Source organism: Corvus moneduloides, chromosome 4 (assembly GCF_009650955.1).
Source record: "Corvus moneduloides isolate bCorMon1 chromosome 4, bCorMon1.pri, whole genome shotgun sequence".
Taxonomy (NCBI): domain Eukaryota; kingdom Metazoa; phylum Chordata; class Aves; order Passeriformes; family Corvidae; genus Corvus; species Corvus moneduloides.
The window spans coordinates 25,670,018-25,694,946 of record NC_045479.1 but is presented as its reverse complement, the minus strand read 5'-3'; the positions used below and the strand labels follow the sequence as shown (position 1 = coordinate 25,694,946).

The following is a 24,929-nucleotide window of genomic DNA, read 5'->3' as shown; positions in this document are numbered from 1 at the left end:
GCAGGACACAGCGGGGATGGGTTACACCCACGGCAGACAGGTTCATTTTCCTTTTCTACACGCCGTCTTCTGCTGCTGCTGCCTGACGGGCGAACTGCGGCTGCAGTATCTGCAGCTTGCCGAGTAAAAGTTGTTCCTCGAGCTGTTGATTACGGTTAATTAGCATTATTTTTGCCTTAAGTGGATCCTAGTCATGCTCGTTTTCTCCAGGGTCGCAGCTCCTCCGGTCCCCCGGTGCCGTGGGCCCGTGGTGGGTGGGCGGGTGCGGGAAGGAGGGAGGGAGGGGGCGGCCGGGGCGGCGGCGCCATCTTGTGGGCGAGGGCGCGGGTCGGCGGGAGCGGCTGCCGTCCCCCCCCGCCCGCCCCGGCACCGCGGCATGGCCGGACCGGGGCTCGGTGTCCGCGGCTCAGCCTCCCGCGGGGGCGGGGGCGGGGGTGGGGGCGGGCTGCCCGGAGGAAGATTTAAACCCCTGGATCAGGCGGACCTAACATGGCCTGCTCTGCCCTGGCCTTGCGTCAGCCCCAGGCCCGGCCAGGTGGATTTTCTTCTGGAAGGTGTCACTCTGAATTGGCAAAGCTGTCCTGCCAGGCAAATTCCCGCTGGCCACAGCTTGCCACACAAGGAACCTATGAAGGACAACGGTTGGGAGCACCGCGAGGCTGAGGCACGGCCCTGAGAGTACGTCAGGCCTGTGGTGGTAACTTAGTCCCTGGGAATCTTTCCAGCAGGTGAATAGAGAAAAAGCAGGAGTGGGTGATTTCTGAGGCAGACTTGTTTTGCTGGTGAAAGAGAATTAGAGAAGTGTCCCCTCCCTTCCCCACGGGGGTGTCAACACCTCTAATTTTCTGTTTTCCCATTAAGTCACTGATCATTCTCTTCCCTAGAGCAGCTCAATGGTTAGAAACGTAGCGAGGGCATTGGCAGCTTTCACTTCAGCATCATCCAGCCCTGCTGAGAGGCACTCGACACACAACAGTGGTAAAAATGCTGGCAGAGGTACGGCCCTGCTCACGCTTGCTCTGCTATCACTCCTGCCGCCAGACGGAGGGAAACTGTACTCCGTGGAGTCTGGGGTTAGAGGAGTCAAAGAGATTGTGAATCCTCAGAGGTGCACATGTTGCCGCTGGCTGGCTTTCCAGCGACGGGGGTTTGAGCTGGTCTCTGACAAGGCAGCAAATCCAGAGCTGCCGTGCTGGGGAATGCTCTGAAACGCTCTGTGCAATCAGGCTCGTTGAGTTGCTGCAGCTCTTCTGTGTGCCAAGTGGTGTTTCTCTTTTGGATGGTTGCGGTGTTAAATGCTCCAGCAATAAAAAGGCTTTGTTGTGGTCTCTGCAGCATTGCTTTTGCTTTGGCTAGCAGCAGCCTTTTTGTTTGAATTAGTGCTTTCCCTGGAGTTGGCTGTGGGGGCATGTGTGGGCTTGTGTGTGTGTGTGTGCGCTTTTACTTGTGGGTGTACATTGGATGCAGCTGTGAACAGGCACTTCTGGTAGGTGCAGCACTTGCCCAAACTCGTTGTTCGTGCATGCCAGAACAACATGCTTTTCCTCACTGTTGGGAGTGCTGGCCGCTATTGTGGGCTTTTAAAAGTGCTTGAGTGAAATTAATAGCCGCTTTTCAGCTACAGACAGAAACTGGTTTGAATCTACCTCAATCCTGTATTTAATTTCAGGAAGTGTCAGCATTCGCTGCATCAAAGGAAGGACCGAGCCATACGGATCCTGGCCAGCCGGTGCTGTGGTGGGGTTACAACTGGCCAGGCAGTTCCCTCCTCATCATGCTGCAGGGACTGGCTCACATGCACCAATGTACTGTATAATACATGAGTGAAGGTCGTACAATGACTTATTCCTTTGGAGCTTTGTAATTTATTTCCTTTGGCACAGGTATCCTGGTGAGTTCTACCTAAGTTTTGGGGCAATCAGCTCAGTCCTGCTACAGGCTGGTAATAGCAACTCCCCAGCTTTTCCTCATCTTCCTCCCATTTATGTCTCCAGGGTTAAAACTCAGTTCAGAATCCCCAGACCAAATTGAATTAGACTTTAACATTCAAAGATTCAGGCTCCCTTCAGGCTCTAAGGAACAGAATGTCATCCTGTCTCGCAGTTAATAGCTGCTGGGTAGTCGTTTCAAAGCCATTTCTTTTCAGTGAGCTCTACCATAGCAAATCCCAGCAGTGAATGTATTTCTGGCCTGGCTGTGCCTTTAATCCCACAGCTGAGTCTTATGTGTGATCTCTTTTGAAATGCTAGATTTTTTTTCTTTTTTTAATTCCAGACACGATATTTCTAGGACTTGGCATTTCGAGTGGCAACAGGGATGTTTATAGGAAGAGAACAGAAAGGACAGAAGGACGATGTTGACCTAGCAGCCCTACAAACCTACCGCACTTAATCCACTTATCACTCTGAATTCCTGAAGCAGATAAATGCTGATAACAGTTAAAACACATCACTGGCAGGAGCAGCATGTTCTGTCCTCTAGAAATACATCAATACTGGCAATTGCAAAGCTGTGTGCTACCATGGGGATGAGCATGATATAAGAGCCGAGGAAGCCCTCACTGTTCAGCAGAGTTTTTCCACAGGAGGGTAGTGAGCCTCTGCTCCCTTCTCCCTCCCTGCCCCAACTACCTTGAGATGTGGTTCAGACCTGAGAAATGCTTTCAAACACTGTTGTGACCCCTGAGCCACAGCTGCCTGATCTGTGCCTCCAAATCTTAAATACCAAGTGGGCCCCAAGTGTCTTGTTAGTGCTTTTGATTGTCCTTGCTGCTCAGCATTAAGACCTGTGAGGAGTGATTTCTAGCTGAGACCAGCCCTGTGCAGCTCACATCAGCATGTCTTGGGGAGAGGAGTTGGTTTTGGGTAATCTGACCTAAACCTTCCCTGGAGGAGTGCAGCTGCTGTACCAGCCTTGCAGAGCCACACAAAGCCACTTGCTCCTCTCCCCATCTGTCAGGGGTCTCAGCAAGGTACTGGTGCCATCCCTGGGCTCAGGGCTGCAGTGGCCACAGCTGCGTGCCTCCCCCTGTGTCAAGACCCCTTCCTCCAGGAGCCTGTCCCAGGCTGAACAAGAGGAAAAATGCTGTAAACCAAAGGTTGTTTGAAGTAAACCTTGTTCCTGACAAAGTCTGGAGGGATAAAACAACTGATAGGGCTTTTGAATCCATGAAGCTTACAGGCTCATCTGCTGCCTTAGGTCTTTCCCCACATGGCCATGCCTCACCAGTCTCTGCAGCACAGCACCCCATGTGAGTGGGCACCCTTGAAGTTGCAGCAAAGTGCTTTCTTGTGGACAGTACAGTTGTCTCACAAGAAGTGTGAAAGGAGGAAGCTGCCTAAGGAGAAGTGAAGACCTCTCAGCCACGGGTGTTTTTATGAGTCAGATGCTGCTCAGCTGTTGCATTGCAGATGTCTTAGCTCAAAAAACAAGCGTTCATTGAAAATCAAAGACTCTTCGCGAGTATAGGCGGCAGGAGCCTCCCACAAAACGTGGTTTTTGTTCTTCAAAGGACTCTCCTTAGATTTGCCTGCAATAGATTACTTAAAGCTTGCCTGCATTGCGAAGCTGATTCAGAGCCAGCATGGTGTGGATCTGAAACAGCCCAGCTGTTCAGGACGAATTCACTGTCTGGTTGTTCTCACTCTGTGAATACGAGTGGCTTCTTCTGAAGGGACCTAGTGGAGAAGTTGGCTGTGGAAGGACATTTTGTGGAATCAGGGGTACAGTAGAGCCATTGCTCTGTACTGACTACTTATGTGTGTACTGGTTTTCTGTGTTGAAGGCAAAACAGGTGATCCCACACTTGAGTCTTCATGTCACTGTGGAAGGTGACAAAGTTTGCTTCAAATGCATGCGATATTTTACAGTCATCAGGAGGCAAAGCTCTGTGTGTTAAAGTGCTTGCGGTCTAATCTTTGGACACCCACTGGTAGGTCTAACACCATCATTGCAATACAGAGAAATCAACCCTGGTGTGGGGAGGAGCCCGACCAAAAAGCAGAAGAGCTTGGATCTGCCAGGAACTGCTTGCCAAATGCAGTGTGTGTACATCCCGCCTGTCCCTTCGCAAACAGGAGGGGATCAACCAGCTGCCTGGGCGTGAAAATACCTGACAAACCCCCATCTCCTTTGCTTGGATCTTTGTGTCTGGTTGCTTTCTTACAGCCTTTGACCCCCATCATGGCCCCTAATCTAAAAGTCATCTTCCTGTTTCTTTGGTTGCTTCAGTGTGGAGGTAAACAAATATTTTCTTTTTAATTCCTTTTGTTTACTCTCATGTTTTTTCATATTAGAGCATTTCCAGCTGCTATCTTTTGCTAATTTCCAGAGATCCCCTCTAGGAATTTGCACTCTGCTATTTCTGTCTTTTAAGCATTTCAAAGCTAAGAGAGTGAATCCTCAAGAAAGGGGGAATGTGGGAGAGGGGTTAGATAACCTAAATAAAATGGTTTGCCTTTTTCCTTGGTATGTTCTTCTCAAGCTAGTGGCTTCTGGGATAATGCAAGAAGATGGATCTTTCTTTTGTTACAGTACTGCTTAGCCGTGTCTTACATAGAAACTATATTCACATGTGTTCTGTTATGTAGAGATGAGGAGAAGGATGATGAATGATTTTGAAAAATATGACCCAGAGTAAACCACTTGGGTTATCACTCCCACAGTGTCTGTAGGATTTTGTTACCCCCTTTCCATTATAGTGTAACTAATGTATACAGGACTGAGCATGTCCCTGAGACTGTACTGTATCTCAGTTGCTTTTACAGCCAAGAACCTTTATCTGGTGTTGTAACCTAAGCTCTTCCTTACTGTCAGGCTGTTGTCTCTGGCTATGTGATCTGTAGAGAATTTTCCTTAACAGATGGTACTTCCCAACAGTTCTTTCTGGGCAGTGTCTGTGCCCTCTCTCCATTGTTGCCCCCCCACCACGCATCCTCAGTGCTCAGCATTCGGCAGCGCTAAGTCTGAGTTGCCTTTCCCAATGCCAGCTCCTGCTGTGCTGAGGTGACGCTGCTGTTGTGATGCAGCGTTAGTCCATGATGACAGAAAAGCAAGCCTGGCTGTGCTCTGGGACAGCTTTAATACCTTGTTATGAGCCTGTTCATAGATGCAGAACTCCAGGGAATCCCATCAAAAGCATGAATGGAAAAGCCTGCCCATCCCCTATTTTCTCTCTCTACCCTTTTTTCCCCTCTTCTCTTTTCATGTCTCTGAAAGAATCCTTTATTTTGTGAGAAGACTTGCGTGTAAGTTTCCAGTTCCCTTTCTCAAAGAGCCTCTTCTTAAGGTGCTTTATATGTGGTGTTATATCAGCTGACAAACAAATAGATCTGGAGACTGCCTGATACTGAACCCAGATTTGGCTGGGAAGCCAAAGAAGTCCTGTACCCCAGTCTCCGTACTAGCCTGTGGCTCATTCTTAGGTTTTTTCCCTTTTTATTAAACAAAAGAGGGAGTGAACTGTGGTATAGTTCCCCATCATTGTCTACTGAGTTACAGTGATGATCACTTTAAACTACCTTGTATGTATTAGGAGGAAACACATGAAGGGCATGCTCTCTCATCTCTGCCTAAGATACTGTCATGTATAAATAGTTAAGATCTGCAGTCATCTGCAGATAGTTCCCGTATCGAGGCTTGCACTTTGGTTCCATTTTAGAGCAGCAAAGGTTTGGAGTGATGAAGTTGTGGCCTATTTCTCATGGCCCTGGTGCTGACCCCTATACGGAATATGCAATTTCCTTCCTCACTTGCCTTTCAGAAATACCCAGTCCCACTGATAACACCTGCTTGCGTACAACACCTTCACTGCCACAGAGCCATCACACAGCCACACATGGATTCCCAAGCAGGGTTTATACCTTGGCAGTTTCAGGAGATGTCCGGCTAGCATTTATCTTGGAAAATCACTTTCTATTTGCCTTCTGTAAATACGTTCATACACCACTGCAAAATCAGTTCACTTCCTGCTTCATTTCCTGTCTCTCTGCGTGCTGGCGTTGTATGGAGGGACTCACAAGAGAAAAGGGGAAGCCTGTGAATGCAGCAGGCTATCATGGATCAGACAGCAATTACCCAAGAGATGTGGCAGATCACACAGGGCACGTGCTCTGAATCACTCAGCTTCTGACAAGGGCCAACACTGTATGCTATGGGCGTGCTTCCTGGTGTATGGTTATTTTCCGTGTGATCCTGTCTTTGGGGCAGCTGTCCTCTCCTCACTGAAAGTGAGGTTAGGTGACTGCTAACAATTATTACCCTTACAGGGGGAAATGTCAATGTACAGCAGAAACCTCCAATCCAGGTTGCCCTGCTCAAGGAAGGAATATCCATCCCGTGCAAAGTCATCTTCCCTTACATGCCGAAATACACCAAATTTTCAATCTTCTATTACTGGATTAATTCACTGGATCAGAAGACATCTATCTATAGTAGGCAGGAAAATGTAGCCATTCCTTCTGGAGAAGAAAATAAGACTGCTGCCTTATCTTACGACTACAGAATCATGCCGCTTGAAAACACCTCTTCTACTGGCACGTACTACTGCGAGGTCGTATGGAATGATATCCAAAAAACGGGAAAGGGAGTGTTTGTCCTTGCTAGAGGTAAGTGACCAACCAGAAAGGAAGGGCAGGAGGTTAAAAATCAGCTGGATCTGGCTGTGCAAACCTGATCTTTGTTCTTCTTTTTCTACCCAAACATGCTATGAAGTCAGGTACGAATAATGCTTTATGCCCAATAGTCACTGCCATCAGGGTTGAGTGCACTTGGCACAGGTGACCTGTGCTGCTGTTCCCAATGCACAGATGAGGACCTGAAGATGCAGTAATTTATATATGCCCTTCCACAGCCTCCTGGGAGTCAGGATCTATCCAGGGAGCCTGGGCACTGGTCAGATGGTGCTTTTAGGTGTCAGTGTTCAGGAGACAGTGCAGTTTGTCCTTCAGCAGTGTGACAGAGGCCGCTGATAAGGTCAGTCATTAGGGTGCTTGCTCTAATCATGTGTACAGGTTCAGCCTGCTCAGTTTTAGGGCCTCACGAACAGGTTATGCACTCACCGACATGCCTCCCTCTTTTCCATTTGGTACAAGGAGTTGGTTGGCCTGTTAATGAGCACCCTGGAAAGCAAGGGAAAGCTTGATGCAACATAAGAGGAATGTTAAAGGAAAGTGATGAGGATGTGCATGCTGCTGACTGGCTGGATGTGCATTACTGACTGTTGGATATGAAGGACTTGTTAATGTAAATGCAAAGAGGCGTGACGAAGTAGCTTTGCTGTACTGGTCAGAGGATGCCTACAGTACCCACCCTCTCAGTTCATGTGGCCTGTGTGCTTTCCACCATCTTTCTGCTCCTATCACAAAAGACCTTTGCTAGCCTCTATCTACCAAATTTCTTGGCTCTCATAGTTATGTCACCTTCCTCTGTGAAGTGGAGCTGCTTATACCCTGTGCCTTCTGTGTGATTTTGCAGCTGCACCCTGCTCTCTGTTCAATCAGAGTACATTTTGAAGGGTGTGTGTGTTTCTGCCACCATATTCTGCGCTCCTGTATTTTTGTTTTCTCAAGGTTCTTTCTTTCCAGGCTTAAAAATACAGCAGGGTTGTAACTTCCACTCACACTGTGAACCTTTTTCCTTCTTTCTTACAGATACAGGGTACATAAATACCTCTTATGGGTGGGAAATCCTCGTTACCCTTACTGTTCTTCTTGCTGTATTGAGCATCACCGCAACAGCTCTGCTTCTGTGGAAAAGAAAGGCAAGTAATAACCAAATGAAAAGCAATACCTGACCCATTCTAGGAATTAATTCCATTTGCTTCTAACTTGGCTGAATTGGAAGTCCCCATGCCGAAATTTTCCATGCTGGGTGTCTGATCCAGTTTATTTTCTTAAGTTCAGTTTTTCTGAGAAGAAAAGATTACAGGAAAGACTAAAACGAGTAAGTGATTTGTCCATTAAAGAAATTCTGGCAATCATTTTGACTACAGCATGCTCTGCTTTAGAGCAAGGATTTGACACAGGGCAGGAAGTCACACTAGCGGTGTGCTGGCCCTGAGAATATTCAAGGAGATGTAGCCTTGTGATGGGATTTTGGAGAATTGCCGTTTGTGCATACTCAGTCACGGCTTCTGTCAGTTTACCAGTTCAGCTGTCTAAAACCCCTGTGAAGGGGCCAGTTAGACAAGTAATGTCCTGTGCACCCAAGCAAGTCTGTTACAAGCCTGATGGCAGGAGTTTCCCTATTTCTAATCCTCTTTCAAGATGGAGGTTGCTCTGTTTCAAGGAGGCTGCAGCTGCATTCCTGAGCTCGGGCACCATAGAAGAAAAAATCTGCAGTGTGATGGGGATGGGGGCCAAAGCCTTGGGCATCTGTTTGACAGAGAAAACATTAAGAGACAGAGTGAGAGGGGAAGGTCAGAACAAGAATCTCAAGGAAGCCTGTGTGGAAATTACAAGTAACTGGGGAAAAAAAGAAGAGGGAGGGAGAAAGATCGGACTATACGATCCCCAGGGACACCTTCCATCAGCAGTGATTCTGTGAGGCTGGAAGAATGAGCCTTGGGGGCAAACTGGGGCTGGAATCTGGAGTGAGAAAACACTAGGAGGATCTTCAGACTGGATTGACAGAGCCCCTTGGGTGAGCAGACTAGTGTCCCAGGTTGGGACCAGCTGGGTAAGGAAGTGCAAGCTGGGAAGCTGAGGGCAAAGGGGGTGCCAGGAGTGGGGAAGAAAGGATTTGGAGAGTGGGAGAAGAAAAGCCGAAAGCAGAACTGGAAGATCTGGATGAGATGGGCCCTGTGGAAAAACCTCTGGAGTCGTGATATTGGAATCCCTCTTGTTTGGCAAAAGCCTACTGCTTCTAATACTGCCACCCTCAGGTGTTCAACTAGCATCATCTGCATTCTTCCAGAGATCTCAAGTCTGGCTTAATAATAGCCTTACATCTTTTAGAATGGAATTTGGGATTGTTGTTTTCTAGGTAGAGTACACCCCGTAACTCCAAGCTGCTCTCTGCCACCACAACAGCAGACTCTCTGCATGCATTTTTATGTGAAGGCTGTGCTGGGTGTACAGTCCTTCAGCTCCAAGGAGCATCAGGCTTCAGCACACACAGAGATCATGAGGTTGAAAACTGAATGGCAGCAGTTGGCAGCCCAGCTAATCTCACAAGACTTACCTTGCAGGCAGTCTGATGCAGGGGAAGGAGTGTAAGAGGCAAAGGGAGTTAGCTGAAGACAGGCCCCCATCTCTGTTTGCCTTGACAGTGTCTCTGTGGGGATGAGGAGGGGAGGCACTGTCATGACTCACCAACTGGCATCTCTAGGTTTTGAGGTGGGCCAGCAAATCTCAGACTTATGGCCTTTCCTTGGGGTCTGAAGAGATTTTGCAGTCATTACATTTGCCCTCCTGCAGAACACAGCCCATATTTCTCACCACAGCTTGCTCAGACCTGCTGGTTTAAAAATGTTTATCTTTAAGAGAAGCTATTTAGCATCCTCCTTAGTTACTAATGGACTGGAAAGCAGTTTGTCGTATTCATGTGATGTGAATATAATCATCCCACTTCTTTCTGAATTAGAACAGAGATACTTAGCAAAGCCTTCTGCCTTTTCTGCCTCTTCTCTTGCTTGCTGAGCAGGGCTAACCTTTCTCTGTGTGTGAATGGAATGTGTTCAAGGAGAACTCATCTGATGCAAGAAACATTTCAGACGCAGGGACCTTCTTCCTTCAGCTCCGTGCTGGACTTGTGCATTAATGTATCACTGACTATATGTCACCATTAATGATTATCGGGTGCTCTTCTGTAGACTCTGTGTATTAGGAAAAGCTTCCTTACCAAATGCTGATAAAAGTAATTGCATTTTGCCTCTCTGAAATTCCTCTCTGCTCTAGGACCAAGGCCCTGCTTCACTCCCTGTCCCATAGAATTGTTCTATGCTGTTAAATACTTAAACCCTTCCAGTAAGGTTTCAGTGGTGAAAGTGCTTGATATGTACACACAGAGCCCAGTTCTCCTTTCCACTGCTCCAGTGTAAGTCACTGGACTCTACACTTAACCCTGCGGTGAGGAAAGTAACCAGCACCTGTTGTGCAGACACTCCCAGCACTCTTTCCTGTGGAAGCATTCAGGAGGTGTGCAAACAGCTGGCTTTGATATGACATTGGTGTTCATTTTAGCTTTGGGGAGATACGGTTTTCTCCAAGTGTGTTATTTGGTGTCTTGTGCTGTGCAGGTGTTGTGCCCTAGAAGGAACCAGTCAAATATCCTGAGACAGAAGGTGGAAACGCAGCTCCCTTCAGCCAGCCCACCATCACCACCTCCTGTTTATGATGTGAGTACCAGGATCACCCTTCATCCCTTCTGTCCACATCGTGGTACAACCCTTCCTTTCCCTGCCATGGTACAGACAATGCCAGTATCATGATGTGAAACATAAGCAATACCCTCATACCATCCTGGTCTTAGTGACCTTGCCCTGCTTAGCTTTCCTCAGGACTGGGTGTGTCTTCATTCTGGTCCTAGTCATGGCCTCCCCAGTGCCCGAGCCTTGCCCCATGCCCTGCTGAGCAGCAGCCTTCCCTCTGCCAGCAGCACAAAGCATCAAGTGTGAGGCCAGAGAGGGGTCCTAGTGGAAGAGGTAGAAGGGTCTCCGAAAGTCGAGAAGGAGAGGGACTCTTCAGCCCCACTTTGTACTGCAGAGTGTCTCAAGGACATGCCCTTCCAAACTGGAGAATGATGGCTCAGGAAAGGGGCAGAGAGGTGTGCTCCCCTGAACAACACCCAGCTGTTTTGAATTTCTGCTGTGGCACCTTCACTGGTGCCTGTGTCACAGTCCACTGCAGTCCTGAGCAGGCACACTAGCTAACAGGGGGAGATGGGCAAGAAGAAAGTAAAGGGAGTTTCTTTTTCTGAGCATTTCCCTTTTCATTGCATAGGAACTCCTTTTCCATTTCCCAACCTGAGGAATGGCTAACTGCTCCCACTCCTCGAGCCCAGTAGCTGCAGTGTCATAGGTAGTAGGATTGAAGTGGCTCCCCTGAAATGTCAGGCCTAGACCTCAGCTACCTCAAGTAACCATGACTCCTAATCCCATTTATAACCTGTCCAGCTCCATTTTAAATGGATTCCTTTTTCTCTTTTTACTCCCATGGGATGGCTGCTCCACTAAGAAGGGAAGGGTTTGTTTTTTTTTTTTTGCTTGTGATCTGTAGGACCAACAAGGAAGAATAAAATGAAAGTGAGTAGAGAAGGATGTTGCCTGAATATTAGGAAACCTTTCTGTCTGTGAGGTCTGTAAGGGCTGGAAAAGTCTCTCCAAGGAAAACCTGTGAGCTCTGCTGCATTAATCATTTAAACTAAACAAAGCAAAGCTCTGGAGAATGTACTACAGAGAGGAGGAAAGCTCTGCCAGGGAGGCAGGAGACCTGATCGGGGGCAGTTATCTACAAGAGGATGGGCCTGCCCCTTCTCATTCTCACTGTGGGGGGGTGAGGGGGCACCATTTTGTGGCCCTTTAATTTTTGGACTAGCAGTTTAAAAGATGGTATTGTATGTGATATGTTTGTTCTGGGCAAAAGGCAATGCTTTGGGTAAAGGAGGTTGCGGGTTATAAACCTTTTCATTTGTATCAAGTAATTTCTTTTTAATTCAGGCTTATAAAAATCCGAATGGGTAGTTTCCTGCTGAAGTGGATGATTTCTGCAAGGAGACAAAAAAAAATCAAATCCATTTCTCGCTCAGTCGGCCTCGTCATGCATCCTTAGCTCCATCTTAATTACATGTTTCATCATGTTGTTCTGTTCAGGCTCCACTAAGGCTAATATAGCAAGCCAGCAGAGCCAGCCTTAGGCACAGGCAATCCCAGGAGCTGGCTGGGCCCCTGTGCTTGCGGGAGCCCTATGGACCTGGCCCAACCAGCCTTCCTGCGAAGCCTGTTAACCACATAGCAGCTGTGCAGGGCTCCTGGCCAGCCCGGTGTGTGGGGCAGGTGGCTTGGCCCTCTTTGGCAGGGCTGCAAGCAGCTGGGACCATCTCCTGCGTGCTGGGGGGTATGAGTCTGCCCACTGCAGTTTCCTCTATTGAGGAGCAGCTGCTGCAGTGGGGGGGGGGCTCGAAGCAGCAACTCCTGCTCCAGACAAGGCACATGGTGAGAGCAGGGCTGTGAGAGCAGTGAGCACAGCCCTGCAGGGCATAATGGGTAGGAGGTGAGAGCCCTGGGATGGAAACCTGCATTGGATGGGCCCTCAGGACAGGCAAAGGGAATAGAAAATTGACAAACCTGATTTCCTTAGAATGGTAACTCTGGTGCCCCACTGCTAAATTTTGTTGGGGCTCTGCATGGTCTAAACCCAGCCCTGCAAACTGAAACTAGGTGAGTTGTGAAAATCTACTGGTGGGTGTTGAACTCAGTGCTTAATGCATGGGAAGGGAAAAAATCTGTGCTCAGCATTGGGGTAATCTAAGGCAAGGAAAAAAAGGAAGGACAAGTGAGAAGTAACTCCCAGTGATGAGGTAAAGGAGGTCAGAGATCAGGGGACTGGACAGGAGGCCAGCACATGCCAGCTGTGCTATCTGTGTGGGAAAGCAAGAGGCTGGAGTCTGGAGAAAAATCAGGTCAGGGAACCACAGTGTCCTTGCAGGCCTGAAGCTGGGAGCAGAAGCAAGAGGAGGCAGCACTGGACATCAAAGTAACAGATGCTGTTGGAACTGCCTGGCACAGCTCATTAAATACTCGGTGTTATCCCACATGGTAGCTGGGCTCATCCCTGGTGTGGGGAGGGTCCTAACACACCTTCTGCAAAGCTGTCCTGCTGAACATTCCTGGGAGAAAATACCTTCCCCAGTGGCTCTTCCAGGTGCCACTGTTTACCTTGTGGTCCCTGGGGGCGGCTGTATGCAGTGAAAAGCATACAACGTAGCAAAAGGCCTGATAATAAGGGGGCAGCTTATTACAAATGCACTTTGTTTTCTCTATAGCGCCTTCCTTGACCTCCTTGACCTCTCTGTCCTCCTGCAGCCGTAGAGTAGCTCTACCTTACTGCACTGCCTGGAACCAAACCTGTATATCCTCTGACTTCCAGCTTAGCTGCTTAGTTAATGAGCAGCTTGGAAATAACAATCTGAGGGACTTGCTTCATCTGCTTTACACTTCAAACAAGCTTTTTTGAGCAGCAAACAGAACTCCTGCAGTGCAGCTGCAGTCAGGTTCCAGAGCACAGGAGCTTTTCCAGGTGTGAGGGAGACAGGAGGCTGCTCAGGGATAGGAAAGCATCTGTCAGCAGGGAGGAGAGTGGCCTGTGTGCCTCCACTGTAACACTCGCAGGTGATCAGTGACCAAGTAAAAGTAATTAACTTGCAAATGTTGGTTGGAGACACCAGCTCTCCAACTGGCTGAAAAGGACCAGCATTGTTAACAGCCTCCATGGGAAGAAGGCTTATGGAGGGAAAGGAATCTTTTTTGGGGGATTAAACACCTCCTTGCTTGCAAGTGGCTTCAGACTGGAGTAGAGAAAGAGGCTGCCTGTCCTGCCAAGGGGACATGGAGCCAGGCTTCTGGAAACTCAGCACATAAGATGAGGTCCTCACTGTGAGCATCACAAAGAGAATTGAAAATGAGGAGGGGAAATAGAATTTTCTGTGTGCATATGTGCGCATGCAAATAGTGGGGATGTCTGAGTAGGCAAACGAGGTTTTTGGGAGCAGGAAGCAGACAGATGAGTAGCAGTGGGAATGTGAGAGCCGTGTGGTGCCCCATTCACTGTGGCAAACTCATGTCTGACTGCCTGTTTATTCCAAGGCCCACTCCCCAGTGCTGCTTCTCTACCCTCTGGTCCTGTTCAAAGCACTGTCCTGCTAGCCACGATCCTTAAAGATGCTGAGTGTTTGCAACTCCGGATGAAATAGTGAGGGTTCAAGTGATTGGCAGCCCCCAATGAAGCCTCCATGTTTTGCTCATCCTTCTCACTGCATTACAGGGCAGCTTGCTCTTGCTACTAATACCATCTGCCCCTCTTGCAGCCGGAGCTCCTCCCATCTTCCTGTTGCCAGAGAAACAGCCACCTTGGCAACCTGCTGTCATCCTTGAAACACACATGGAAAAGTCCTCCTGATTGTTATGTTTGATCCTTCAGGCAGATCTGGAATATCACTCAAACTGACATGCATCTCCTGTGACACAATTACCTGGGGGACAATGGGTGCATATGCATGCAGGGCGTGTGTGTTTGTGTAGCTGTGTGGGACCATGGTAATGTTTGAGGGCCTGGGAGCATATGGATTTCTTTTATTATTCTTTGCTCACTCAAAGAAGCAAGGAGAGTTCTGGCTTGGGGAAAAAACCCCCAACAGACAATAAACAGAAATGGAGTTCATTTTCAACAGCGTCTGTGCTTCAGGACCCCCAGCCTCTCCTGTTTTCTCACCTGTGTGTCCCCAAAATAATCATGAACGAGAGCTTGTGGTTGTCAGGCACCTAAACAGGCTTGGGCTATGCAGAGCACCGCCCCTTACTTGTGGTCCCTCTGGTGCACAACGTTGTTCCATGTGGCAAAGGGGTCTTTATTCTGCATTCTGGGACAATTTTGGAGCAGAGGGAGGCAGGGGCATTGGCATTCTTCTCCACTGCCTTACACAGGGTAGGTAACATCAAAGCCTGTCTCTGTAAGTCTGAAAAAAGGTGATGCAGCTGCACTCCAGGGATTTCAGGAGAAAAGGATTTTCTGTTTGCCTGGGTTAAGCTCGGGAACTTCAAAATTTTGGAGATGGCAGGGATTCCTAAAAAACATCAGGCATGAGATAGGGGGACAACCCAGGCGGTAATTAGTTGGCTTAAACCTGAGTGTTTTATTTGACCCCTACTTTCTTCTCTCTTCTCTGTGCAGAGCCTGGATGTGCAGCAAGTTGATGTCTATTCTAGCCTCGAGAACGACACAAACAACCCATCACACAGAAAGAATCCTCCAGGGAAGGTAAGGGCCAGGGCTGTGTTTTTGGAAAGTTCCTATATGCCCTGGGAACAGGGGGAAAGAAACCCCACACAATCCCATGACCTAGCAGGCAGTAAGTGTGTCTCCAGTCCCACCAAAAGGGGAAAACGGAACGTGGCATGCACTCACCAGCTGGGCTGCACACATAGCCTATCTTCCCTCTTCCAGCAGCACCCTGGCTCCTGCAGCTCTACCGGTTCTGGCACTCATGGTTTTGTGCAGATGTTTTGCTGCATGACAAATGCTGAAAGGCATTGAGGGGTTTGCGATCACTGCTCCCTCTGAACAAGACGGGCATTCATGAAGAGTTGGACAGGTGCTGGTCCCATTATTGGCCTTGCCAGATTATTTAGGTAGCTGAGACATCCTCTGGGCTGAAGGAATCTGTGCACCAGCAGCAGATCCTGAACACAACTTTCCTCTCATCAGCATTAAGAACTTGAGAGTCATTTCATGGTAGCAGAAGCTAAGATGGTGTGAGCAGGGGCTGGGCTTATACAATCTCTGCTGTCAGCTCTCGTGCTCAGAAAAGGCAGTGTGGGTATGTTTTGGACTTGGATCTTCTTGTTGAGCTGAGAATTGTGAGTGAGAGACAAGGAACTAAATTCACTAACAGTGAAAATAGAGGCAGCTAGGAATATGCAGGTGTAAATTGATTGTGTGGGCCACATGAAGCAGATCAGAGGCCCACACAGCCTTCTACCCTGTCTTTGGCAGGAATCAGCTGTTTCATATGGACAAAACTTGCATCAGGCACCCCAGGGAACATTTCCTTCCTGTCCTCAGAACTTAATTTTTCTTTTCTTCTCCAGACCTTTTATCTGCTTAAAAAATATATTGTCTTCCAATGCTAGAAAATGTTCCTGAAAAATGTCTGCTGCTTCCTCCCACTAATGTTGTATTGGAGAGAGCTCCCCTGGTTGTACCATCCCTCTCTTTCATGAAGGACAGTATTTTCCAGTGTCCGTGATGTTTTCACAACTCCCACCTTTTAGGAAAAGGTGGTCTAAAATAATGCAACCCCCTTTGTGTCAGAGCTCCTTGCCACATGGTCTGGTCCCATGGCCACTGGCTTCCTGCAGTTACTGCTGTGGCACCACCATGGTGGTGGTAGCAAAAGCAGTGGCAGGTCCCTGACTATTAGGGGAAGGATGGGTTGTTCTATATAGGCTTGTCTTATACGATGCACAGGAAAAGACAGCATCCCTGCATTTGTGTTTTGCTGCATTTTGAATTAGTTGGATAGGGTCCTTCTTTCTGATCCTGTTTATTCTTCTGTATACCTTTACCAGCTGCCCCCTTTGAAATTATTCAATCTGGATGGTAAGATGAAGTATGTGTGGGGTTTTTCCCTACCAGGGAGCTGTCTGGGCTGTGCTGAGTTGCTTGTGTGTGGCCCACGCTATTCAACTGCTGCTTGGAGGGACAGAGGGTCTGTAAAACAGAGCAGTAACAAAGCAACAGCAGAGGAGCATCTGTGTGTGAATGGGTCTGGTGCTGGCAGTCTTGGCCAGGGTGGAGTAAAGGTCAAAGCAGAGATGGGAGAAAGAGAGGAGAAGAAAGCAAAGAGGGGATGGGATGAACTCTCACACTGAGAGCAGACAACTCCAAGTGTCCTCAGTTCTTGTGTTGGTCTGAAGGAAGGGAAGTGTGAGTGGCAGGATCCCATGAGCTCAGCACTGGAGAATTTGCACTATCCACTATGGTTGCAAGCACCTTGATCAGCTTCCCTTAGTCATCCTGGGCTGTGACCACCTGAGACACTTGTGCTCCAGCTGTCTTTGCCAGAATATAAGAGGAAATTTTCCCTAAGAGTGAGACTTGTGGGTCAGTGGGTTTGGCCTGTGAGTGGGAGCTGAGATTGCTGAAGCATGGCTGACTCTGCTTCAGAGGGCCCAGCCCAACCCTTGCTGCGGGATGCTGCACCTAGAGGGGGAGCTGTAAAGGGAAGCAGGGCAGAAAGCCTTTGCAAAGAGCATTTGCATGCTGTCACTCTGGACTGTTGGCCCGTTTGGATAGCAAGGGGTTAATCCTGCATGCTTTGGAGGTGCCTCCACTCAGCACTTTTGTAGTGTTTCCCTTTGGTGGTGGCAACAGAGAAAATGCTAGTGTAGGTAGGGCTTAGTTCAGCCGGTGGCATTTTCAGCTGCTTGCTATGTAACCTTGCTTACAGCAGGCCTGTGCCACACAGCACTTAAAATATCAGTCTGTCAGCGCCTTGTCTACACAAGGAACGGTCGTGAGGAATAGACTCAACTGTTGAAGAAACAGGATTGAGGAGGTCAGGGAATTCCTCCTTCACAGAATCCAAAGTGATTTATTTTCTTACTGAGTCCAATTTTCCCTCCCCTCCCTGTCTGACAGTTTTTTTGGGGAAGAGTGACTAGTAAAGGAGGCATCTTTATCCCTTGGGCTGGATTAGTCACGTTCGTCTCTGGTGGAGCAACATTTCTCACTGTAGTGACTTCTGTTTCAGCAGATCACTTTTAGCCATTTCTAACAGAACAAACGTCAGTGTCTGCTTATTAAGAGCTAATTAATCATCTTTTGAATAATTTTCCTCCTTTTTTTTTTTCTTCTTTTCATCATTCTGCAGATACCTAAGAAGCAAGAAACTCTAGAAGAATCCTCTGATACATTGTATGAGAATATCTAACAGGAAAGATATCTGACCCTATGTGGACCAGACATCTTTCTGTATGGCAGAGCTACTCTCTTACATCCCAGATGAGATGCAGATACATGCAGAGATCCACAGTGACTTCAGAGCACAACCACGAGGGGATTGTGAACCCCTGGCTCCTTCTAAACTGCCCTTCATTAACAACAGAATGTATCTGTTAAAATCCCTCGGGGCTCAGTCTGCATTGATGCAGCAAAGCTATTTTGCAGCAAAGCTGTTTGATGCAAAAGAAAAGCTGCTTTTGTCAAGCACTTATCTTGGGAATGGGCAATCTGTGAAGGTTTCTCTCACCTGTCCCAGCTGAAATATTTAACTCTCGATCCTCTTCAAGTGGTAGGACAGTCCAGAGACCTCTCTGCTTGCTGACTTGATGTTCCAATCCTGACCTGCAGCCGTCCATCTGATCCTGTGCTTGTGGCTTTGCCAAAATGGCCATCAGGACTTCATGCATAGTTTAAACCAGATCCAAGCATCCACCTGTCTGTTTTCTCTTTCTCAGGAACGCCACCGCAAACACGCTTTCTCATAATCTGCTAATCCCATCAAGTAGTCACAGATGCCTGCTGTGACCTTACTCGGGCGACTCAAGTCAGTGCCTCCAAGTAAATGCTTCCCCTTCAGCAATATCAGCAGTACACGGTGAGGACTGGATGCACTGACAGAAATAAAGGCGGGGAAAAGGAACACAGAGAAAATATCCCTTTCTGACAACATGTCTCGGTGACAGTGCCCATTCCAGAACAAGGAAGAGGAGCAAGGAGGTGGGAACGTGAGGAAACTCCCTTGCTAGGGCTTCCTAAACCAGGCGGGTCTGCGGCCAGGTTCCAGCCCACAGAAGTCCAAGTGGAGCTCTGCAGTTTCCTTTTCTTCTTGGCAATGGCCGTTGTTATCACTTGGGATTTCGAACCTGTGTGGGAGCAGGCATGGTACCTCTGCCCCACCAAAACCAGTAGGTTTGCCTTTGTTTCAGCTGGCCGCTTTTTTTACTCCCCCACCGTACATTATTGGCCAGGGAGACCAGTTCTGAAACTTCGAATGACTGGAGGAAAGGAGGAGGGAGGCCTTAGAAGTGAACTTTCTATCCAAATTCTTTCTCCCCTGTCAGCTGGAACTTGCCTACCATTTGTGCTGATGCATATTCTGGTTCTGATAGGGAAGAAGTTACATTAAATATCCGTATAACACGATCAAAACAGTGGATCAAAAAGCTGAGGCTGTTTTATCTCATTTTAAAACAACAACAACGAAATAACAACCAAGCAAAACCAACCCAAAATAAGAATATGGAGCATAACTTGAGAGGAATTGTAGAAACCTCTTTAAAGAAGAAGATCAAATTAAAATTGAGCTCCAGGGTCATAGGACCCTCTCTAGCTGAAGATAATGTTGCTATGTATCAGAGATAGAGGCTATGGAAAATGTCTCCGGGGCCTCCAACCTTCCTATACTATGTTTAAAGAGATAATCCGCTTATTGCTTTGCTCTTTTTATTAGAAGAGATTTCAAACATGCAATTTGGACTTTCTTTAACCACAGAAAAATGCTCTTTCTCTTCCCAGTGCTGAGAAATTCACTTCAGAAAAAGCAATGAATGGACAGCATGGCTTATTAGACCCATTTATAATTTGTTAAGTGATCACAACAATTATAAATATTTTTGACGCAAAAATTTTTAGATTTTACTAATATGACCAGGAAACATTTGTGTTCACAGAAGAATTTACAGAGGATTGTAGAGGTTTAACAATTCCTTTCCTTAGCAAATTTGAAGAAATGATGAGATGAATTATAAATATGTTGCAGTATGGCAATAAAATATTCAGCAGATGCTGGTGGATTAGATGAAAAGTAAAAACTTTCAAAATAATGATGCTTAGGTTTTGTGTTTTGTTTTTTAAATTTTATAAATGCTAAAAATACTGGGTGCTACTGGAAATTTCCTGGCAAGGATCTCTCTTTGCAGTGAGTTGATTTGTCTTGTGTTTCTGTTAGCTTTTTAAGTAGCATGTTTCTTACATTTATGCCTGAACAATTCTATATATTAAATAGCTGAAGCTGTTTAAAATAAAACATGAGAGAAAGAACAGTATTTGGAATGGAAAATGCTATTCTAGAACAGTCAGTGCTAAAGTACTGGAAGAATCACACCAGGTTTTGATCAATTAAGTGAAAAAGTAAAAATTTTCAAGAAACACTGGCAACTGTGGGGATTTGGGCTGTGTGCCAGACCTTGTCACAGTCGGGGTGGGGGTCGATGCGTTGATTTCAGTGGCTTTCAGGTTGGCCCTGTGAGGAAGGCTAAAAGGCTGCTGCATGAGAAAAAGGAAGTTTAAAGCTACGTAGCCACAATCTAAAATCACTTCTTTAGCATCATGCACCATGGGCAGCCACAGCAGCAACAGCGTGTGTGAGAGAGAAAAGCATAAAGCAGAAGGCTATGAGAGCAGGGATGTTTTTAAATGGTATGGAGTTTTCCAAGGTGGTATGAGGAAATGCCTGAAGGCACAGGTAGGGAGACTAGGAAATATAATTTATATAATATTGGTATAGCTACTTTGTAGCAGAGATTTGTTCAGGGAAAAGGCAGTCATTTGATCTTTTTGTTGTCATTTGGTCTTTTTGTCTTACCTGTCTCTGTGGCCCATGAGAATAGGTGCAGAAAATGAGTATTACTAGCAAGAGGAAACATGTTCATTTCTAAGTTCTAGGCAATTGGGGAAAAGAAAAAAAAAAAAAAGGCAATTATGGATCAGTTTCCCCAGCTCCACAAATGTGGGAAGCAGTGACTGGCTTACTGTGTTCACCCTACACATTTTGCTTTAAAGTGAATGCTGAGAATGGATTCCTCTTAAAAACTGTGTCTCTAAGGGCCTCAGCTCCCCCCAGGATGGTGCTGTTATGCACAGAGCAGGCCCCCTGGTTATAGTGGTATAACCTTTGATTCCCAGGTGTTGAATTATCCTTTTCTGTTGACAGGATTTCAGGGAAGTGGAGACCTGTTATCAAAGTAAGCAGTGGTGTGAGGTGGAAATGCACTGCCTTGCCTTCTTCTAAAGGAGGTGCTGTGTTAGGACTAGGATCCTTTGCCCTCTTCACCAGACACAGCCTTTGGTCCTGAGAGTGCATTGCTGCAAAGGGTATTGGTGACACTGAGGTCATCTATTCCCTTTAAATGGACTCCTTCATTATGCTTTACAGCAAATCTTCTTTTGAGAAGGCAGAAACCAGAGTGCACTTGAGAGCTTTGTTGGTTTGATCTTTTTCTGCAGAGGACAAGCTCTTGCATGGGTACTGTTTTGTCATATGAAACAGTGCAAACTATATTTTGCCTTTATCTGCAGACAAGACCTTACTGTGGTGGATAACGCCAGTGAAACACATGTTCAAAGTGTTCTCCTTCATCACTTCTGTCTTCTCTTCTTTAGCCTTCTCAGGAATGTCTCTACTGCAAATCATCTCTAAATACCCAGCTAGGGCTGGTTCTTTATCAAGGGAAGTGCTTGACCGAACATCACCCAAGAAAAATGGTTACTATGGCTCTGGTTTGCACTGCTGTCCTACCCAGCAGTGCCCAACGGGTGTGCGAGTCTGGGCCAAGGGCAGGGATCTCTTGTTCCAGCTTGGCTGTCTCTTGGAAAGACTTGGTGTTCCTTCAGTCTTTGGCCATGCAATATTATGACCCTGTGAGACAAGGATTTAGGGAAGGCAGTGAGTGAAGCCACCAGATGGTGCCCTAGGTCCTCTCTGCTCTCTTTCCTGTCCCGTGTGTGCCCACATGCCCCCGCCAGCTTCCCTGGTAACCCCCAGACCACAGACTCCCCAGGGGTGGTCAGCTACAGCCGTGCAGAACATCCCCAGCCATGACTGTCTTCTACCCCTGGGCCTTGTGACTCTGACACTCCCCAAAGGTCTGTGCCATGGCCCAAGTGCCACCAGCGCCCGCGAAGAGATGGGTACAGGACAGGCTCCCCTCTTTTGCATCCATGATGTCTGGAGCAATCACTTCATCAGATACCAACGTCTTGGCACAGGACTGCCCATGTGAGGGAGAGTGGCTGCTGATACCATCATTGGGTCAGAGTAGCATCTGAAGTGCAAAACTGGTCAGATGTTGGGAGCTGCTTAGAATTGCCACCACCTTCTTTCACCATTTGGAAATGGCATCTTATCTTGAGTTTGGGAAAATTTACTGTGTGTCTGTGGTGAAAGAAATCCTTTGCACCATATGCTGCTTTTCTTCTTTACTATGTCAGGAAACTGATGAAGGCTCAGATATTGCTCTTTCTGTGTTTTGGGATTCTGTGGTGGTCCAGATTTACAATGCACAGTGAAGTATCATTGAGAGCTTATAAAGAAAAAGGGAACAGCTCAGAGAGCACCAGTGATCTCCAAGAGAAGACAATAAGGCGAACGAACCTTCAGTGTCTTCTCTTGCTTGATTCTAGGGCAAGCCAGTCTCCACTTTCTGTGAGGGATGAAATGTTTTTCTTTGTTAATGATAAAGTAGAAATTCAGATTACTATTAGTAACTAGTGTGTCACTAGGTCCTTCACTATTAATAACAAGGCCTGTAACCACTGGAATGTGTTGCGAGCTGTGGATCTTCAAGGTTCACAGCATCTGTGCATCACAGAGCTGCAACTACACAGCTACCTGGGTACAAAGTGTGGTGGTGCTTTGACAGTACCAGGCATGTTCCTTTGGAAAGTGACACGGAGGAATAGCCACCAGCTTCTGGCAAGGACTGTTTCAGCGCAATGGGAGGGCTCCCGTTCCAGGAGGAAATCTTTCTCACTAGCTGATGAACCTCTCCTAGAGCTTCTCTTTTCCTTCAGCCTTTTGAAATATGTGGGTTGTGTTGTATTGCTCTAGGCCACATGAAGATTTGGATATACAGCTGGTAGGGCCAGGCAGGTCAGCCACCCTGCTTTAAGGAGTTAGAACGTAATTATCCAAATTGGAACAGGGTGAACATGAAAAAGCTAACATATGGGCTTCTTCAAAACGTTATGTCTTTTAATAACCTGTCAGGGCCTCTGGTTTCTGTCCCATCTGAAAGATTCATCTGCCTACAATTTTGTGCAATGATATCTGAGCACTTCCAGGGGCAATAATTGTATCCAAAATACCTGTGGCACAATGAGCTTCCCTCCCCTGAGAGAGAATTAGTGCTGTAATGCCCGTAATGGTGCTTTTGGCACTGACATGTGCTGTTAAAATCAAAGGTTTCAGAAGTTCTTGCAAGGCTCAGTTTGTCATTTCAGCTTCATGCATGGAAAAAATGGAGACTCAGGAGCTTAAATGACTTTTCCAAAACTGCAGAGCATCAGAGGTGAAGTCTGGAACAGAATTCAGGTTTCTATGCTCTTATTTGTATCAGGCTGTCCAGGAAGAAGGCAGTAGCTGGGTAAGTAAGAGCTGCTGAGCTACTTACAGTTTAGGGAAAAAGAAAGTTTCTTCCTGAGTCACCAGCACTGGGTTCTGTAGTACTTCGCTTTTCATTTTTGATTTCTCATGCAGGTATCAATCAGACTCACATCTGCCTAGCTGAGGTTTGTTTGCTGAGGTAGCAAAGCTGCAGAAGAAACTACTCCTCTCTTTTACAGAGGCATCCACCATTTTGGCAATAAGGAAAGCTCATCAGATCCAAATTACCATAGAAAGCCCAAATATGTATGCTGTAGTTCCCCAAATAAATGTTTGTAGAGGGAATGTGCTGAGCTGTTGCTCATCCAATCCATGAAGTCTTTCTGATTGCTGAAGAAGTTCCTGAGCTCATGGAGAGGAAAGCAGATGACTGCAGCTGAGTTGCAAGGGCTCTCTCCACTCCCAAGGAAGGGAGGCATGGAAGTCTCTACCATCACAACAATTAGATGCTGGACAAGGAGGTGTGAGGAGAGGTGATAATGTTGGTAATTACGTGGATGGAAATGCTTGCCATTCTTTTTAATGTTTAAAGGAAACCACAGTGTTGAGGTTATGTAATTCCTGCTCAGTTGTGTTTATTCAAGCAGTGCAGTGCAGTGCAGTGTTATGCTGGCATATGGGGGAGAGAAAGCAAAACTTCATCTTGGCTCCTGCTCTTGGGATTTCTGTACACTTTCAGACTCATTCAGGTAAAGACAGGGTGAAGTACAGCAGCTCTTCCAGCATGGCCCTCTGTACAGACAGGCCCTTTGCTAAGGAATGTGCAAAATGCAGATGGTGGTTCTGAAAGAACCACTTTAATAGAAGGAATTGTGACTGTTCTCCCCAAAAGATTTAAAATAATCTTGCTGTCCATAAAAATCAGGTTAGCTATTTTGGGTTCTTGCAGAGCTAAAATGAATGCAGCATCTCTCATTTCCAGTCATGATAAGTCACTAGATATCAATTCTTAATTGCTTGATTAATCTTGAATTTTCAGAGCCTGACAGTGCCTGTCCGAGTACTTAGACAAGAGCTACATTTAAAAGAAATTTTTTTCTTTTTTTTTTTTTCTTTTCTTTAAGCATGGTCTGCAAGGTAAGAGCATGAAATTACAGAGACATTTTTAACATATGTTGTCCTGAGAAAGATGGACCATTAAGCAAAGTGCAAACAAAACAGTCACAGGTTTGTGATAAACTGGGGGGGGTGATGAATTAATTTTAGCATATGCTTCAGCAATTCCTTACAAGATTACGTCAAATATTAGTACACTTATATTTGCTGTATGTTTGTGTGTGTTAGGCCATGTTTTTCATTTACATAAATAAGCAGAAAGGTTTCCTTCATGAAGATCATGACATTTCTATGTAGAGAAAGGCAATTTAAGGTCAACACTTATGGGGGACTATACCTTTGTGTGCTTTGTGTATGGATGAACTGATAATGATCACTGCACATGCCTCCCTAAAGGGCGGTGTTAAAAAAATAAAGACCAAAAAAAAACCCCCAATCAAACAAAAAAAACAGCAACAAAAAAGCCAAATAAACCATTCAGACTCCCTATAGAACATTTATTAAATTGTTTGGGCTTTTAAAAATTTTTTCCTGTTTTTTTTCCCCCCCAGCAATGAGCGTGTTGTACATCCAGGCTGAGCAGTCACATGGTATATCAGCCCTTGCTTGGAAGCAACATGTTACACTGTCAGGTCTCTTTTTCTGTATGACAGGCAGGCTAGAATATATGATGGCACAATGTGATGTAAAGGTGTTATGGATACAAGCTTTCCTATGTTATATCCTATCTTGGTATCATCCCTCTAATTATGGAATATTAATTTTTTTTTTTC

At 46.6% G+C, this 24,929-nt stretch overlaps 1 protein-coding gene across 13 annotated transcripts; it reads left to right on the top strand.

The window, feature by feature from the left end:
* The first annotated feature begins 360 nt into the window (after window positions 1-360).
* Window positions 361-19,762, top strand: NFAM1 (NFAT activating protein with ITAM motif 1). 13 transcript variants are annotated; one of them, XM_032106560.1, is made up of 9 exons: window positions 364-678; window positions 885-996; window positions 1,670-1,891; window positions 2,275-4,237; window positions 6,267-6,605; window positions 7,650-7,759; window positions 10,238-10,336; window positions 14,886-14,972; window positions 17,587-19,762. In XM_032106560.1, exons 4-9 carry the CDS (start codon window positions 3,850-3,852, stop codon window positions 17,644-17,646), a joined length of 1,083 nt encoding a protein of 360 aa, XP_031962451.1. In that variant the 5' UTR covers window positions 364-678; window positions 885-996; window positions 1,670-1,891; window positions 2,275-3,849; the 3' UTR covers window positions 17,647-19,762. The 13 variants fall into 13 exon arrangements, with proteins under 13 accessions (XP_031962454.1, XP_031962452.1, XP_031962455.1 ...); XM_032106557.1 differs by having other exon boundaries at window positions 890-996; window positions 1,670-4,237; XM_032106559.1 differs by having other exon boundaries at window positions 885-978; window positions 1,670-4,237.
* The last annotated feature ends 5,167 nt before the right edge of the window (window positions 19,763-24,929 follow it).